This window comes from Centruroides sculpturatus, unplaced genomic scaffold (assembly GCF_000671375.1).
Source record: "Centruroides sculpturatus isolate CEXI.00-Female unplaced genomic scaffold, Cexi_2.0 scaffold410, whole genome shotgun sequence".
NCBI classification, from domain to species: Eukaryota; Metazoa; Arthropoda; class Arachnida; order Scorpiones; family Buthidae; genus Centruroides; species Centruroides sculpturatus.
In genome coordinates, this window is record NW_019384648.1 from 501,815 (window position 1) to 521,534 (window position 19,720).

Genomic DNA, 19,720 nt, shown 5'->3' on the forward strand with positions numbered 1-19,720 from the left:
CCATCGAAACTTCCTAAATTTTTTTCAGACTCTGAAAGTTCAGCTGTTTCTGAAAGAGCTTGTCTACATTTTAAATTTGTTTCTCTATAAATATAAATAATTACACAATTAAATAAAAATAAATAAATATCTTTAGTGTCCAAAAATTATGCTCACCCATCTAATTCTGCTGTTTCTATGTAACAAAGACCATTAGGTTCACTAGTAGAAAGTAATAAAAGATCTGCCTGTAAACAAATGACAAATAGTTTTTTATTTTAATGAATTATTTTATTATCTCAGTAAGGAAACTAAATGACATACTGGAATAAACTGATTATTTTCCATTCTAACAATGTCCCCAACTTGTATTTTATACCACTTTTCATCAACTAATTTCCCATTTCGTAATACCCGTAACACCCTGTTATTAACCTGATTATCACTGCGGTGACGACGCTAAATTTGACAGTATAAAAAAAGGATCTGAAATACCATGGGAAAAACATCTAAATTATTTATTAAAATGACACAAATAGCAACCTACGATATCATCCACAGCATCCTTCAGAGCTGTCAGTGAAAGTACCACTATTAAAGGCACTGCTGTAGTAACTGGAGTAAGGGAAGATATTTGAGGTATAAGCTGAAAGATAACTTTTATCAATGATTTATATTATTGAACTTTGTTTTAAACAACAAATATTACCTGCAAAACCAATAAGCAAAGAAAATAAAAGTTGGCTAGCCTCTGAAACTGTTCAAACAGATTCATAGGAATAAATGTCAGGAAAGTATACTTGGATGTCTTGATGTAATTATTCTAGAAAGTTTAAGGTGTAAATTATTATTCAATTTTGTTTCTATTTTATTAACAAATTTTAAATAATTTAAATAAATCTAACAATTTGGAAATTACAGAAACAAGAAAACTATGCCTGAGAAATAATTGAATGTAACTTATTACATCACTTACCAAGATAACTTATGAGCTTAATTCTCATAAAAACTTGAAATGTGTTTGAAACTTACCGCATATTTAAACTGCGTGTTGAATTCAGGATCATTTGCTCTGATGTGTCTTTCCGTCTCTGTATAAAAAATTTACATATATTCAATTTAATGCATTACAATTACAATTTATTCTTAAAAATGTGCATATATTTTTTATATCTCCAGTGGATTATGTCTATTCCCAAAGACCCTCTAAAAATGAAAAAAATAATAATGAAAGGAATGTACAGTATATATAGATCCATAAATAAACCAAAACCAGATTAAACCTTATGAAAATAGAAAAGTGCAAACAAGCAAATTTGAAGGACAGATGTGCCATATGTCTTAAGTAGTAAGTGTTAATGAGGTCAAAGAGGAGCTGTATCAATGAACTGTTTATAAAAATTACACAAATGCCTTTTCCCATTTTAACTCACAGTCAGCAGTTAAAAATTTATAATTAATTAATTTAAAACACAACTTTCCTATTTTAAAAATTAAATTCTAATTAAAAAACATTGTAAAAGATCTAAGTTTATATCTGCAGACAGGTGATCATGTAAACTCAACAGGTGTGGGATGAAGCCATGTATATAGCACAGGGGAGAGTAAGTACAGGAAGAGATGTATGTACTGTACAACTTCAAGGTCGTTCAGTTATTAGTCCTTGTCCGTTGTAATATAATACAGCTGCAAACGTGCTGGACTGTTGAAAAGCTGAAAACAAATCACACTAGATAATAACCGGGAAGCACAATTAAAAATTATCAAGTCTAGTGAAAGGGGCCGTTTAGAAGTAGTATACTTCTTTTATGAGGCGTTAATTAGAACGTAACGTAAACTACTCCAACTAGTTTTAGTTTTAAAAAAAAGGTTAGTAAAACCTAGTAAACTATAATTAAAACTAAAACTTGTAGCATCATCTTTGAGTAAACTATCAATAATTTTCACAAAAAGAAAAAAAAAACCCTTTGTTCTTTCGCTGTATCAGCAAAAACGAGACAGGTCTAATTTTCTGGCGACGTTTCTGTGTGTAAAAAACTATCCAATAATCTATCGTGTGGAGCCATTAATGGTCATTTTTCAGTTATTTTCTTTTGTAGCAACGTCAAAACGTATCGTAGCCATCAGTCAGAATTAGGGCATCTCCCCGTTCTTTCCATTCCAGTGTGAACTTAAGCGGTTAAAAAAATAATTCGTGATTGATGTTAAAATTACAAAATCTGTGATTTTTCTAGATAATTCAGAGGGGAGAAGCAGAGCGAGAGCGAGAAAGATAAATTTCCAATGCGGACCACCCCCTAACTCGATTGTTATATCAGACCTTGGCAACTGGCATCGTGCGCCAAAATAGAAATGCTGTATCAACCACGCCCTGGATGCTCTAACGGAACTTTCAGTTTGTCTGGTATCTCGTGGGAGAATGAATGATGAAACAACCCTGGCGCCATGCAATAACTTTTACGCTCTTTTGATTAGATGCGGCTCTGTTTTATTAAAGTAGTAGACGATTCCGGTTAGGGATTACGGTCTCTATTTGCTTACAATTACCAAAATTAAGAATGTCGGACACTTGTTGAAGTCTGCTGAATTTAATAAAATGCTTTTCTTCTTCTAAAGTGGACTTTTAACAGAAGTTTTACTGTAAAAGTTCGACACTATTTAAATTGTTTAATAATCGATTTTTCAGAAATAAAGATTTGAGTGTTTTATTAAGATATTCTCCTTGAAATCATAAATCTGTTAGACACTTTTTATGAAAACATACCAAAATTAATGGCGTACAACGTTACTTAATGCGTTTAGTACGTACTAGAAACGCAATCTTAACTAAATTATACGCATTTAGAATATTTTAAATTTAAAAACAGATTAAATGTGACGATTACGTGACAACTTAAAACAAGGTTTAAAAAAATACTATTTCTTTTTTTAAGTTTCCTATTACTGAGTATTTTTATTAAATTTTATTAGTGTAATGATGAGCAATTATACAGTGAGAATATAGTCGCGTTTCTAATAAAAATACGGTACGATTTAATGTTCTTAGGAAATTGTTGTTAAGCGAGCAGTCGTAAATCGAATTTTTCTTTCCCCCTATAGATTCATTGTTATTCTATTCCCGATAATAGTTTAAATTAAATAATACAATAACCAAAAATATATATATAAATAATATAGTATACGTATACAGCATTTTTTAATAATAACAACAAATTTGTACCAGTCGTAAGGTGGTTCTACTTGATTGCGGTTAGGTTGGGTGTGTATACATATATGACACTGTTTAGAGGTGGCTGCTATTGAAGATTATACACAAACAAGCATCCAGTCGAACCTCTAATAACGACAACCTCGAAACGGCGGCCATTTTTCCGAAAAGTTTCTTTTGAAATATATGCAAAACCTCCAAACAACGACCACCTCCGAATGACGGCCATTTTTTTGTTTTCGTCAGTGGCCATTGTTCAAAGGTTTGGCTGTATATATGTGCACACACTGAACTTTCAATCGCTTTACAAGCAGTTACTGAAAATATCACGTTAGAAATATGAAAACAAGTTACGAAAATCTATTGTTTAAACCAAAAATTCTGATGGCATAACTCAAAAATCTATAGGGAAAAGTAGTCCAAATCGCACCAGTTTTTACGAAAGTGTGTATAAAATTCTTAGATGGCGTAACAATGTCAATTCAATTATTAAGTCGTTTAAATACATATTTGTTCTATTATATACTGTACCGTGCATATCAGATTTTCACTTCAAACAATTTGTTTTTATTTATGTTTATATAAATTTCTGCAAACGGTGCATTTGGTCGACTAGTCTCTAAAATCACACCAGAGGTTTCCAAAATTCACTCATTCCATGTGTGATTTATATAAATACTGTATATTTTTAAGTAATTTTTACTGCTCACACTCACTCCTATTTGATGTTCTGAGTAATAAAAACTGCAAAACAAAAATCTAATATGCTAATTTACGTGCATTTATAATAGTTAGACGGAACATTTTGTTAAAGACGATACATATTTTTTATATCTCCATTTTTCAAACATTTATTTATCGCTCATTCAAGAATAAACGTAAAATAATAATAAAAATCTTTATCAACAATTACGTATCGCCAATTAGAAGTATGATTTCAGATACAACGCCATTTTGTGAAGCAAGCATCTTCACTTATAAGCGCCTAATAACAAATGCTGTATCGTGAATGTGTTTACCTTAAAGCGTTACAAAAAATAACGAAAAACTTTCCTTTCAACAAGCACACTATAAACAAAAAGTGGACAATGGTAACTAAATTACTGCGACGTCATCAACGGCATTGAATTTCAAAATTGACCCAAAAAAAAAAAAATGGAGGAAATAACACATTTTAAAATATAGAACTGGTGCGATTTGGGAGGTGATACGTTTTCGGTTAATTTCCCCTAAAATTAGCGTCTTTCCGGAGTAGTAGTTCTAAATAAATCTTATTATAGAAGTTCCTCCAATTTTTTTAAAATTCACAGACTCCATTATGTGATTATTAAGGCATTAACTTCCTTAAAAGGTCAATCAATTACGAAGAATATATGAAATTAATTATGTATAACGTCTAACTTCGTACATTAACCGAATGATTTATGGATATATAAAATATTTAAAAAGTTATTTAAAAGTTCAAAGTAATTCTGCAAAAATAATAATAATTTTAGAGCGGCTTTTGAGACCATCAGCATGGGGTCAATTCCCGGATTGTTAGACTTCATTTATATTCTCTTAATTTTCAATGAGGACCTAATTACAATTTAATTTTAACGAATTTTTTTACATTAATTTCCTTCAATGTTACTCGAAAACTTAAATATAAATTTATGTAGAAGTATAACACGCAATAACACACTAAAGCAATTTAACATATACACAACTTACAAAATTATTTATTTACATTTAAAAAATAATAATAATAATTTAAAAAATTATAATTTCGTTAAAATCATTTCTATGTTAAACGAAATACAAAAGAAATGTATACTTTTATAATTTTATAAAATCAATAAAATAGAAACGAAATTCAAGAGAAATTCAAGGCACACAAATATTGTTATGCAGATGCCAACTTGTTTAAAACGTGACGAATGCTATTCTAAGTATATAGTGTTTTACAAATGAACCTCGAAAAAAAAATCGATCTTGTTCCAATCGTTTTTTACCGTTATACACTGGTTAGATCGATGTAAAATCAAATAAACTATATTTTCCAAGATTTTTCCCAACATGTTTAGGGGAGGTATAAAAAAAATCACGTATAAGATATTACCATATCAATATGGAAACTTGGCATTTCTATAACACTGGAATAAAGCCAAAAATTCAATATTCATACAACTGGTTGTGTCAATATATATTACTTTCACTTTACAGATGATAGGCTGATTATTTAAACAGCATTAATGACTTATAACAGGCAATGAATATAATTAATACAGATGCTCAAGTAGTTTAACAACAGTATTTTTTCTATAAATTGTGAATGAAAAGTAATTTTTTTCCTTTCCTTTTCTAAATAACAATTTATAAATCAATTGAATAAATTTCTCTCTTTAAACTTTTTATTGATTATTTAATCAATTTTATATGCTATTCAAAGCTTATATTTTATTTAAAACATGCTGCTGAATTAATTTTATATCCTTTTTTTAAGTTAAATTGAAAATTTATTATTTTCATTACTTTATCAATTAAGTATATAACCTAGACGAATAATATAGATTTTTAAGTATTATTTGAGCAAAGAATATTTACTTTAATTATAATAAAAGTTCAAATATTAGTTTAATTACTTAATTTGTTTACTTATACTGATCTTAATGATAAATATTTGCTTTTTTTATATACATTTTTATTACTAAGATGAATTTTATTTAATAATTTAGTGTATCTTGTTATAATAATTAGCAACTTTAGTCATGAATGATCATTAAACTCTATATTGTAAAAGTTTTTAGAAATGATATCATTTGTGTGGGATGTCAAACATTCTGAACTTAATGAAATCACTTCCTAGTACTGTTCTATTTAATACAATTACTTTAGTTTCTTCTTTCCTTTTTTCAGAGCTGATATCAATCTTTGGATTCTTGTTTTAAAAAAAATTGTAATAAAACTCCATTTATAAATTTCTTTTTAAATTTAACATTTTAAATGGATTTTCTATGTTCAAGTGTCATTTTTACCTCATCTCAGCAACAAAATTACTATAAAACTCTAGAGAACAAAAAAAAAAATAATGGCATTTATTCCCTCAAGTAACTGACACCATAAGAAGGATGTCATAAAATATCACTTCTAAGCATTAAATATTGGTAGCAGTATTAGTGGTTGCATAATAAATGTTGAGTAAGAGAATAAATGCTAAGATGATGAACAGATTGAGTTTTTTCAGTTTATTTCGGGTCAATTCTTGACAAGTTAACTGTAATATTTTTGATGCTGTCAACTAAATTTAAATCAATTTTTTCAAGAAAACCTGTGCCATTTCCAATTCATAGCTTTCAAAAAAAAAAAAAAAAAAAAACATGCTATTTAAAACCCGTGGCTAATAACTTAAGCAATATCAGGAAATTATATAATTTGCATAACATAAATAAGCCAAAGCATGACTGGCAAATCCTATCTAGATTTATTATAATAATTTAGTACAGTGGGAATTGCACAAGACATTTTTTTTTAATAGGTGGAAACAGAAGAAATATGTTTTCAGATTAATAATCCAGAAGAGACTATTAGCTTTATTTATTTAGCTGGCTTTGTGCAAGTGTTTTTAAGTATATATAACAATTTATATCAGATATTTAAACACAAGCTGATAAAATTGTTATCAAACACCAACTATTTCACATCTAACCTACTTAAATTGCACAACTTTAACTGGTTTAGCTAAAGAAACCTTGTTTAAATTCTTGACTCTAGGCCTTTTCTGGTGGTAGTATCGATTCCTAGAATTGTATTGTCCAAAAAAGAATGCAGGTTTTTTTCAATTAAATATATCCTGGTTGCCATTAAAAGTCACAACCTGACCCATCTCACTGTATTGCAGTAATACCACATTTCCAAGTCGATGTCAAATTTTATAGAGTTATCAACACTCAAATTTGGTTGATCTGTCAGTTTTTTTTAATGTCCAATTTATGCCCTAGTTTAAATTGTATTTAGCACAATAAAACAAAACATTCCTCTTTTAGACATTATCCACAGCAATAAATATGAAATGTTTCAACGGGCATATTCGGGTCAATTATTAAAGATTTTTTTAATTGTTTCTATAACATTTCAGTAATCTTACATAAATAATTAGTAAGTAATGTATAAATTCTGATGTAAAAATAATTACTCACCATGGATTTTCTCCCTCTTCCAACAGTCTTTTCCCATATTGTGAATAGAGATATGTGAATGTTATCCATGCACTTCTCAATGGCTATTAACCCACCACCTAAAAAAACATAAAAAAAACAACTTAGAAAAATTCAGCTTGCTAGCTGGATCAATAATTCCAGCAAACACCTTCACAATGAAGAGAATTATCACGTGACACGAATTCCTAGTATATTATAAACCTTGACCTAGCGTAATCCATTCTGTAAGGTATAATATAAAGAAAGGTAAGCAAGAATTGCGTCACATCACCACATGACATCAGCTAAGGTCATGCAAAAGGATGTTATCCGGAGAAAGGTCTTCCTATCCGTAGAAACCGGTTACATGCTGCTTTATGCCATTTGAAGAGATTGAGATTCCTTCATATTAAAGTTAAGATTACAGAATTGCATGCGCTTAATTCGTACATAAATTCAAGAAAATTCGTATTTGGAACGGCAAAAACACCATCAAAATGTCGGGCGTTCACCACTTAACCTACTAAATATAGACATATGTGTAGTAGTGTCATAGCTATAACACAATTTTAAAGATCTTAGAGCTACGTCTACGTCCTTATAAACTTTAAAATTATACTTTAAAACAATTTTATGTGGCGTATGAAAAGAAAAATCGATATTATCTGAAAAATGCAAACATGTGTAACTAGGATATATCGTGCAGAAGTGTTCATTTATCATTAATTGTACTCGAAAGAATTGAATTTGTTTTGTGCACCCCTAACTATGCTTATACCTGGAATTTGTTACGAAACTAATTACAGTTTTTCGCTTATTCTTTACGTTTAAATTTTGTAAATTTCTTAGAAAGTAATTTTCGAACCACTAGGCCGAGTATAGAAGAAAAAAGTTCGAACTAAATGTATAAAAACATCGTTTGAATACAGGATGTGGTATAATTGAGAGTCGAGTCGGTCAGTGAACTTGTAACAAATGTTCGTCCAGTACCACTTAGAAGATATTAAAAAAAAATGACAACGTCGTTTAGCCGTTAGCCACCGTTAACTCATTTTTTTCATAACGCATGTGCAGTTTATAATGAGGTCAATCCACTTCGTAGTTTTTTAATGATGATACTGTGTCATGTTATCATTAAAGGCCATAGAAAAGTATGCTAAAACTTCAACATAACGCGCACATTTACAATACGATACAACGCTGCATTATAATAAAATACGGAACTACAAATGTAGTAGAATTTACATATTGGCATAAAATATTTTGAAACTTCAATAAAAGAAGCAGCAACTTCAAATTAGCATATAAAGCTAAAAACTTTCACTCCCACGCTAGAAGATTCCTAAACATCCACATTCAACGACCTGTTGCAACAACATGGGGACATAGTAATTAAAATTCGAATTGTATTCAACAAAAGCATTTCTTAACACTCATCCTAGTTGCGACTAGTTGACGTAATAGTTAAAGTATAGTTGTACTTCGCAATTTGAATATTAGCAAGCATTCAACTCATCAACGATCCTTAACTCTCACCTTTCCAGTAGATATAGCAAGTAGGAGAATGGCTCAGTTCGATAGTTAAAATTAAAAAATAATCCCTATAAATTAGCATACAATCCTTCGCAACTTTAACGCGAAGGACAACAGAATCAGCTATATGGAATTCGGAGATTTCCCCCACACTTCGCATTTTACACTGAAGTAAACCTAAGTTTAGATTATTCGCATTTTCTGCAATATTTTCTAAAAGGATCAGATTGGTTCCTGTCAACTTGCCAAATTTACAGGCTCTAAATAGATATCCGGTACTTATCTAACAAACGAAAAGTTATATGAAGTAAAATCTCTATGTTATCTTTTCGGATAAAGAAAGAAGAAAAATGGAGGGATTTTTTTCCAGAGTTATTTTAGTCTTAACATTTAGTTTAAAGTTTTCTTAAATGGCAGGTGTTTCTAGGAATGGCGATGTACTTGAAATTAAATTACATGTTAACTTAATAAATTGCATCAATCGCGGATTTTGAAAACAACTAAAATGGATCGTCATAGTGGATTTCAAGCGTTAAAATGCAAATTAAATAGATGAAATGTCAACTTTGAAGTTAATCAAATAAGTTCAAGGTCTAAAAAGTCTTAACCAATATTCTTTTGTAAGATGAAACGCAAAAATTGAATCGAAAAATTATTTATTTGTTCCATATTTTAAAAGATGGATATTTTTTTTTTATAATTCTCCATTACAACAATAATTGAACATACACCTACCCACACGAATATTTTGTTTACTACCGCATAAATAGGTCTTTCCTTTATGGAACACGCAAAAACGTGATCAGTTTCAAGGTAAAATGGCCGCAAAACGTCGTAAGACAGCGAGAGTTATCTCTCTAATTTTTTCCTCTTCCTTCCCCCTTTGCTTTTTCAATCACGTCTTAAACGGAAACGTTACGCCATGACTAAGTTTCCAGCATATTATATAAATCATAATTTGTAATTTTTTTTCTATAGAATAAAATTGAGATTGATAGTCAGTCGACGAACTTTTGCAGCCTGTGTTTGAATATCACTTAGCAACCAGAAAAAAAAAACAAACTTTTAAGAGTTAAACAATGAGTGCGTGAGATGGAAAACACATGTGGGATATAAGGAGAACCCCCGTTGCAAACGATATATTTCAAGTTTAATAATGGCTAAAAAAATCGAAACCATTTATAGTAATCAAAAATAAGTTCTAATATCGATCCTACTGCAACATGTGCTACGCGATACTCTTCAAAAAACACTGCATTCTTACAAAATTCACCTATTTACTATATTTAAAACTAAGTTAACTGAGCAAGTTTCTATTTTTGAATTAATTTTCACCTCTTTTTTTTACTAGTTTTTTTCTCTTTTTAAATATCAAATGGCACCTGCTACATCTCTCAGAAGTGCTGCATAACTGACTAAAAGAAATGATTTTTACATAAAAGTATGAACCCCACTGGAATTCTTAATTAATTCGATTTCTCTCTCTGCACCCAACACGCGAGTGATTTTTATCCAAAACCAATGTAGTACGTTACTTGTATTAAAGGTTAATTATGAGGATCTTGGAAATGTTTTCTTCCATGTAACCTTTCTAAATAATTAAATCCAAATTTCTACAATGGAAACATCGATAAGGTTCGTCGACCGACCTCGCCCATTATCAGAACTTTAATGATAATGTAGTCGACTCGAGTGAAGCTATGTTAAGCTTACATACTTACAATCACCTGTTAGTACCATAGCTATTTTCTTTATTGTAATATTCATGCGACTGGCCTATTTACAATCAATAAACAAGTAGAATCGATCAGCTATCGCTACGGTTCGAAATCGATAATTTACAAGCATCGATCTCTATCGGAAACGATGATCAATGTTTAAACTGAAAGAAAAATGGCTGACGTGTCTGAATTAAAGCACGATAACTCTATATCACAAAGTTTTCGCTGTGTTAAAGGTGTCATCGCATGCATGATTGATTTATATATATATAAATTTTTCCACTTAAAAGATTGAAAAATATGTCGACACACACCAGTTGCACCTTCAAGGATGACAAACAGCAGCAAGCATTTATTAAGCACCTATAGAAAATTAGAAAGTTGAAGATGAATCAATTATGCATTAACTACATACTTTGAATATGCCCTCGTTTAATTTGATTAAATTTTTTAAAATCCTAGAATGAATTATATGATACAGACGACTTTGTAATTCAACATATAACGTGGATATTAATGTAATTACATTTTAATTTACTAAGTAGCTACCATTTTGTACTATATAGCAATGTTTGTTTACATAGTTTCTAAGCAGAATTCAAGCACGAATGCATAACCTTGGTCATATTTAGAAAAAAACTTCCATCTGAAAGAATCCATTGTGTACACGGGTCAAAATCCCTTGACAAAACGGGTTCTTTGGTTCCTAAGCCAAGGACGAAAACTTGGCTAAGAGCACGGAAGAATTCTTATATGCACACATACATTCATAAATAAACAATTATCGGGTGGTTGACCTACGTTTAACACACTATAATGAATAGGTGTTGGGCTCTAAAACTCATTAATGTGTGTCTTATGGATTAATTTCGAACTTTGCATGCATGTTCGTGTTCACTTCCATGATGCATCGTGTATGTTTAATTAAGTTACGTTTAACATCGGGTGTTTCACGAATTTGACATTATTATTAAACTAATTTCGATAAATACTACTTTTTCTCCCTACAAAAACAAATAAAAGTCAATTATACACTTCAAAACAAAACCATAAAGCAACTAAGTTAAAAATCAAGCGACTCAAATGCAACCATGACAACAAACATGGAAGCTGCCATTTTTGGAAAGGAAAAAAATAAAGTAAATAAAAAAAAACTCTTAATTCAATCTTCAGTAATATTTTAATAAAGAATTTGAATGCGATTGTTAAGAATAATTTAATTTGAAAGTTATTACGTACTTAAACGATTATCATTTTATTAAATGTTAGCATTAATATTTCGTTTTTGCTACGTTTTGGAAGAAAAAAAAAACCATACATAATAAATATGATTAAAGGGAAAGGCGCCATAATGGAGTCTTCTTAAGTAAATTATTGGTAAGTTTGACGACCTTAATTAGCTATAAATTGAAGTTATAAAACACTAACAAGTCGAAATTGAAATTCTCTTCTGTTTGGTATCATTCAACATATTTATATGCATAGTATGAAGTTTGTGTAATTCCTGTTTTAAGGTAATAATTAAACTAGCTTAAATACACTCAAAAATTTTCAAAAAATACAAAATACATCATAAAGGACAAGATTACAGGACACAAATTATGAAATAGTAATTCAGATATTTTTCAATGAATCAGTAACATTATCCTATGGATAAAAGGGCAACAGCCTGGGACCCCACCAAAAGAGGCCCAAACCAATCTTTTATAAGAAAATATTTTCCCAAAAAATTCAACCGAAGAAAAATGTCTGAAGACAACACTGTCCTAACTGAAATGTGAATGAGCCCCATAAGCTATAACACACCACTGCAAAGAATCATACAAATATAGTTTCTCCTTTCTAGAATGAATTTCAAGGCAAATTTTAGACATTAATAAATGAATTTTAAAGAAACTAGGTAGATAAGCTTACAAATCCTCTGTACTAATAAGCATAATCTTCACTAAACAGATGATTAATTGAATACATTAATTTCTAATCCAGTAACAACACAGTAACCAATCAACCTCAAACTCATTGAGTATCAATAAAAGATAATTACCATCACTTATCTTCATTCTAGTTTCAGCTGTGTATATAGACTTGCATTTTTATTAAAAGTTTTAAGTTTTATATCTAAACTGTTTAATCAAAACTGAAGAAATACAAAGCTTTTCATCATTTATAAATTCTGATAGAAAACATTAATCATTTAGATGAACTTTATACATAATTTATGAACATTTAATCTAACAAATGTAAAATTTCTCTTATTAATTTTGCTTTAAATGTTTTATTCTTTACTAGGAAGGCAGTTTAACAAAATTATTCTAGAGGATTTCCTTCAGATCTATCCATAAATTTTTAAATAAAATGCTTGATATGGAAGATCTAAACTAGATCAATCATCCAACTCCAAAGTTTTATCTTAAAAGATAAGTTTTTAACCAAATATTTTATAAGTTTAAATCTGATATAGCTTACGAGGAGAGGGCAAAGTTTCAATCAATCATGCGAATGATTGACAAATCAGTATTTAATGTCCAAGTTTCTTATAAAAATTTAGATTTTTGATAAAAAAGAAATTAGAATTTTTACATAATAGAGAATAATACAAAAACTTTTTAAAAACAATGAAACTAAACACAATAGGTATTTGAATTAAATTTTCTAAAGTGGCATTGTTCTACTTTAATGCAGACAATACTAAACAATAATATTTAAAGAATCAAATACTTGTATGCAGTTAACCATGCCTTTTATAAATTTATTACTAATAAAAATACAAAGGTTAAATCTAATTATAACAACATATTATACCATCCATATTTCCTTATTTAATTATTTTCTAGATAAAGATTTTTTACTTGTGTACCATATTAAATATTTAATTATTATAATACATTAAGCAATACTAGGTTAGTAAAGACATACATTTATTCTGCAATACAGACATTGAAGAATTTGGTCAGGCCTACAAAAACATATTCTGTGGCCGAATTTACCTAGATTTTTATTATTATTATTCCTTCGCAGTTCATGCCATGCCAATGTTTAAACCCAATACAAAACACCAATCCTATCTAGCCTTGAGTATTGTAATTTTAGTTAACAACCTTGAGATTCCAGCATTTGACTATTTCTGTTCTTTTCTTTATATAAAATTCTTTATCTGCATTTTCAATAAACTTCAGCCTGTTGCTTAGAACTTTTACACAATCAAAGAAAGGCTTGAAAATCTATCAGATTCAACAGAAATGGACATAAAGCTTAATAAATTCAAACTGAAATTTACATTACTTTGAAAGGTGACTTAACAGGAAGGGGGTGGATACAAAAAGCAAAGCAAAACAAAAAAAAAAGAAACAGGTACAGGTACGACGTGGCATTGAGATATTAACGGGCGATGATAATTTAAGTAAATTAAATTCTGCAGAAGGTAAAATAAAAATCAGCAATGATTCTTACAGGCTACACACAATACACGAAAACTTAACTAGGCTGACACATAGCACGTATTAAAACTCGCTTTACGTTAAACACATGCTAACGTGAAATTGACATGTGAAATGTACACTTACCTCTCTTCAGTAGGTTTACTAGATGTTAAGTTATCAATTACTGTATTGTAAATTCCTCTATGCATTTTTCTGTAGATAAAAACAGGCGTGTTACGAACGGAGAAATATTACTACCTCACCACACACAGACCAGCCATTGATCTGAGGAAGAAACACACACGGCGTGGGCTCAATGAGAGTGACCTCTAGCGACGATTCTCGTAAGTGCACTTTACCGAAAAAATATTCTTTTTATTTTATTTATTTTTTTCCAAAATCGATAATTCTGAGAAAAACCGAAAACACACGCTTTGGCACGATCGTAAGATTTTCTATTTATTCAATTTATTTTTCTAATATAAAAACTTAAATATGTTACAAATAACTTACATTTTAGTAGGTGTTATGAAAGAGGATATAGGTGTTAACATATTTACAACACTTCCTGCAATATCTTTCTGAAATTTTCTAGATATTGGAACGTCAAATTCCGCATATAAACCCGTTTAATGAGCATTTCTGACTAATTTAAATCGATCAGTTTCATGCGAAATTCGCGAAAATATTACAGAAGTTGCTTAATTTTAAAATAACAAAAAAAAATTCACAACTTTTACTCTACACGGTTAAACAAATCTATATAAAGTACAGGAATTACTGATCTGTTTGATTATTTGATTATAAAGGGCAACGACATCGTCTCAGATAGCTGAATTTGTTTTTAGTTTCCAAAATATTGTTCACTACGTAAACAATATCAGAAGCTAGTTTTAATTATGTTACCAATAAATAGAAATTTATTTAAATTGGAAAATTTTAAAAGAGTTTAAAAGATAAAGTCTAGTTTATTCTGCTTCTCTACTCGCGTAAATGCTGATAAAGTTGTAGTAAAGATTACAAAATTGTATATTTTATGAATTTTTCTGAGTTTAAATCTCTTTGAAGTTCAAATAAATGCGTTTAAATCAAATGTTATAGCAAAATATATATATAATATAAATTTCCAGGAGGCAAAGCTTCTAGACAAATAATTACATCAATAAATTTTTATGTAATTATTTAATTTTTGGGGATTTTTTTAAAGACAGACAAAGTCCATGGTCGAGGATGTAAGATCACATAGCTCAAACACTTTTACGATTATAATTTGTGGAATTTTTTACTCGATTCCATAGAGACAAGTGCCCCGTTTGCTCCCCTCTGAGAAGGCTAATGATATGAATCCTATTTGCAAACTTCCTACTAAAAATTCTCATTAAGCAGGATGACAACTTGTAGGTTCTTATCCATTCAGTTAAAGCTTTAAAGAAAAAGAAAGCCAATATTGGTGCACATAAATAACTATTAAATTAATAAAAAATAATTTATAAATTCATATCCGTCTCTAGAATTTATGATTACACACTTTATCTATACACAAACTATCAATAAAGTGCGGATATTTACAAATTTCAAACATTATTTCTCCACGTGTGATAGATTTTAGCAACCTATAGGGAATTAAACTGATAATTTTATTTGACACAGTTTCGTCTATGATGATAATTTCCATTTACGTAAACGTTACGTGTTAATCTTAACTAATTAAAACCATCATCTAAGTGCTGGTGAAGTGTTTTAAGTCGTATTTATCTTCCTGACAACATTTATTCTATCTTTTCTACTTTTTACTAATCCATTAACGAATGAAGTTTAATAACTTCGTTCATACGCCCAGTTTGATCTCATTTGATAATAATTTTCGCTTATGTTAACACTTTTATATTAATCTTAATTAATTAAAAATATTTTCTAAGTGCATTAGAAGGATCTTAAATCCCATCTTTAAATCATTTATCTCATAGAACTTTAGTTCTTCATTAAAATCTGAATGTTTACAATTAATTTAATACATTTTTACGTACTTTTATCCATCGTTTGAAGGTTTGTATGATATTTAATTGATTAAAAACTACTATTTTCGTAGTTTTCAAGGAAAATTCTAAGCTCGTTTCTCTTTCGAACCAACTTTTCTAGACTTTACTAATCCACTTACCAACATAAATCGATCTGTTTAGTTATATTTTTATCTACAGTAATGATCATTTTTATTTATGTTATTTTTTTTATTATAAAAAGAAGTCATTTAAGTGCTTAAAGAAACAACAGACATTAATTCTATCTATTTAAGTACGCACAATTTCACATTCCCCTGTTTTATCTAGCTCGGTTTTTCACAATTTCTTATCTAACAGTGACGAGTTAAAACTGATAATGTCTTCTTTCATCTGGATCAACTGATGCATAAATAATGTTTTTGCATCTTGTTTGTTTACCTTTCTTTTAACTAATTTACTTCACATTTTTATATTTTATAATAATAATTTTTACTTGATTTAACATCTTTTTAAATATGAAATATAAAGGAATTAATGATATTATTGTAGCTTGCGTTATTTTAATTAGCTTCTTCATACTTAAAAACATTAAATTAAATTCCTGAAATTATGTTTATGTTAAACTAACTAAAGTTTTCTTTAAAGTATATAAAATACAGTTTTACTCTTCTTAGGATGGCATATTTGAAAAGGAAAAGAGATAAATGTAGAGAAATCAGACTTGTTTACCTTTCTATCAACATTTATCCAACTTTTCTACATCTATAAATCGATATTTTAAGTCATATAAACAGTTCGATAAGATTTTACAGACAGTTAATTTTTATGTTGATGTTAACAAACTAAAAAATATTATCTGTGAGATATTTAAATCATGTTTATCTTGACGTCAACATTCATCGAAAATCTCAGACTTCAGATCGATAATATACACTTCACTTTTATCTTAAATCTCTAAATATTTTTTCCCCTTTCCTTTATTTAAAAATTCAAATCATTATTAATTACTTCTAGAGATGTGAAAAAATAGTTTATTCGAACGTCATTTTTTTTTCGTTTAATATAAATAATTTTCGAATAATTCAGTTAACTACCACATAAATCTCACGAGAAGAAAAACATCAAGTAATTTATTCGTTCTTCTCACGCTGTTTAATCTCGTTAGCGCTTAAAAATATGGCGATTTTGTTTATACGGAGAGATATCTTGCTCTATATATTATTTTCATTTTTATGGTTCTACGCTGTAGCTTCTGGAATATATTCAAAATCAATCAACGGATATTTCATTGAAGAAGGTCAAATTGATTTTGCAAACAGGTTGGTAGTAAAATTTTACTGAATAATTTCTTTCTTATTCTTCTACAAGTTAACATATGAAAATAATCCGCGTTCAACTTTAAATCGTATCTAAAGAGTAATTATTTAATGTAAAATAATTAAAAGATATCAAACATTCAAATCCACATTCATCATCCTGTCTTTTACATTCCTTTCTTCAGATATTCCACAAGATAATATCTCTTCATTCTAGATAACTACACGCAATCCTGTCATAAACTCAGAATTTTTCTATCCTTAATCGAATCTGTAACATTTAAGCAGCATATATATTTCCATGAACTCTTAATCTGTCTTCAGGGAGATTCTATAATTCTCTTTAAGAAATTCTTCGAATATATTTCCCTATAAAGCTCAATTCTAATTTTATAATGGATTTTTTTTTTCAGGTCAAAGCCATTACAATGCCCTTCAGAAAATGTCATCATTACTCATTTCAAATGTCGTGTTAATAATTCTTGGATCGACTGCAACAAGTAAGATTTTCAACGAAATATTTTCCCGAAATTTCTTTTATCCATATCAATTTTTAAAACAGAAATTTTATTTTTTAAACAAGTAAAAGATAGCTTAGATTGTATATAGGTCACTTCAACTTTGGACTTTGTATTATTGATGAGTATCTATATCATACTAAATTTATTATAAAACAGGGATAAAACTTTGAAAGTACATTAAAATTTTAAGAGATTTTTCGATATCTCTTACGCATTTTTAATGTTAAAATTTTGTTTGAAAACAGTGTATTGAACAAGAATTCAAACTTGATTCTATTATAAATAATTAAACATCAGTATATTCTTCTATTTATCAGTTAGATTAACAAACTATTATCAACAAATCGATAATTTCTAGGCGTAACCAATTCCATTCTTTCGTGTTCATATTTAATAATCATCACGATCAGTAAAGAATATTACATACAGAGAAATATAACTATAAATATATTTTGTCAACAATATTTACCTAAATTATAACATGAAATTTTTAAAAAAAATCTGATTTTCTTAATTGAATTTTTAAATTATTATCTTTGAATTTCTGTTTTCATGTGATTAATTGCATTATTTTCAAATATAGCTGATGTGAGTTAAGGATAATTTAGGATTTTATTCTGTGATTGGGAAGTTGTTGCCTAAAACTAAACAAAATTCCTAAAAAACAGAATATAACATAAAAGTAAAAGGAGTAGGTTCCTCCTTACAATATAAATTGTAGAAAATTACCTTTCAACTACTAAACCTACAATTAGACAATGAAATTGGGGAAACTCCATATAAATAGAAAATAATTGTTAAGAACAATTTAAAAGGAAGTCATAAAATACTTATAACATTGCATCTACTAATGAGTTATCATCATCTAGTATGGGAAATACAATAGAAATATCAATATAAATGAATATCAACGAGCAATAATATATTAATTGTAGTGCTATATCAGTAGATTATGCAGAGAAGAAAGTGTTTTGTATGTATTATAGTTTGACTAAGAGTTTGCGTAGTCACTCGCCCATTATTTTGAATGTAAAAAGTTTTAACTAATTTCCTGTTCTAGAAGATGCTTGCTTTTATATAATTCAGTTCAAAAATTTTGAATTACTTTTACAAATAAATTTTTACATTTACAATTTCTATTGTTTAAAATCAAAGGAAAGAAAGTGTGAAACAAGTTTTAGATTAAAAATGATTGAAATGACAAAGGAATTCAACAACAAAGTTGTTGGAAGAAAAGTTTGATATAACTGAAAAAATGATAAGAGACTGGAGAAAGAAGGAAGATATTTTAATGTGTCACACACATTAAAATATCTTATAAACAAAAAATGTGTGTAAGAACAGGAATCACTAGTTGGCCAGTGCTGGAAAGTTGCGATGCAGAATGATTATTCAAATAAAGACAGGATGGCTTATGTCGCATGAAATATGATCAGAGCAAGATTAAATCCAGAACAGAGTATTAAATTTAAAGCAACCTCAGTATGATCCAACTATTTCATAAACAGGAAAAATCTAGTAATGCAACAAAACAAAAATTACTCAGAAATTAACCATAAAGTTACCAGTTTTCACTAATTTCACAAATGTGATTGTTTTAGAAGACAATTAAAAATTTAGTTGAAACTAGCATAAACCAGAATCACACTGTTTCATTAAAATAAGGCATTATTCAGCTGAGTCAAAATTCAGATTAATTTACTATAAATATGAACATAGTAAAACCCATCTAAAACACTATCTCTTATAAAGATCTTTTTGTCTGGAGAGGAGTACAAAGTTCCTAATTTTTATGTATTTCAACCCTCCAATAGGACCATCCCTATCCGTGACCACGACTGCCTA

General features: G+C 28.9%; 1 protein-coding gene across 1 annotated transcript in view; it reads right to left on the reverse strand.

Annotated features, from left to right (window-relative positions):
• Positions 1–14,370, reverse strand: part of LOC111626234 (phospholipid-transporting ATPase ID-like) — a 49,093-nt gene extending 34,723 nt beyond the window's left edge. Inside the window, 8 exon segments of the mRNA XM_023369542.1 lie at positions 2–84; positions 157–227; positions 304–438; positions 527–625; positions 689–802; positions 1,012–1,070; positions 7,366–7,463; positions 14,183–14,370. Coding sequence (XP_023225310.1) covers positions 2–84; positions 157–227; positions 304–438; positions 527–625; positions 689–802; positions 1,012–1,070; positions 7,366–7,402 — 598 coding nt within the window. The 5' untranslated portion in view covers positions 7,403–7,463; positions 14,183–14,370.
• Positions 14,371–19,720: the final 5,350 nt, after the last annotated feature.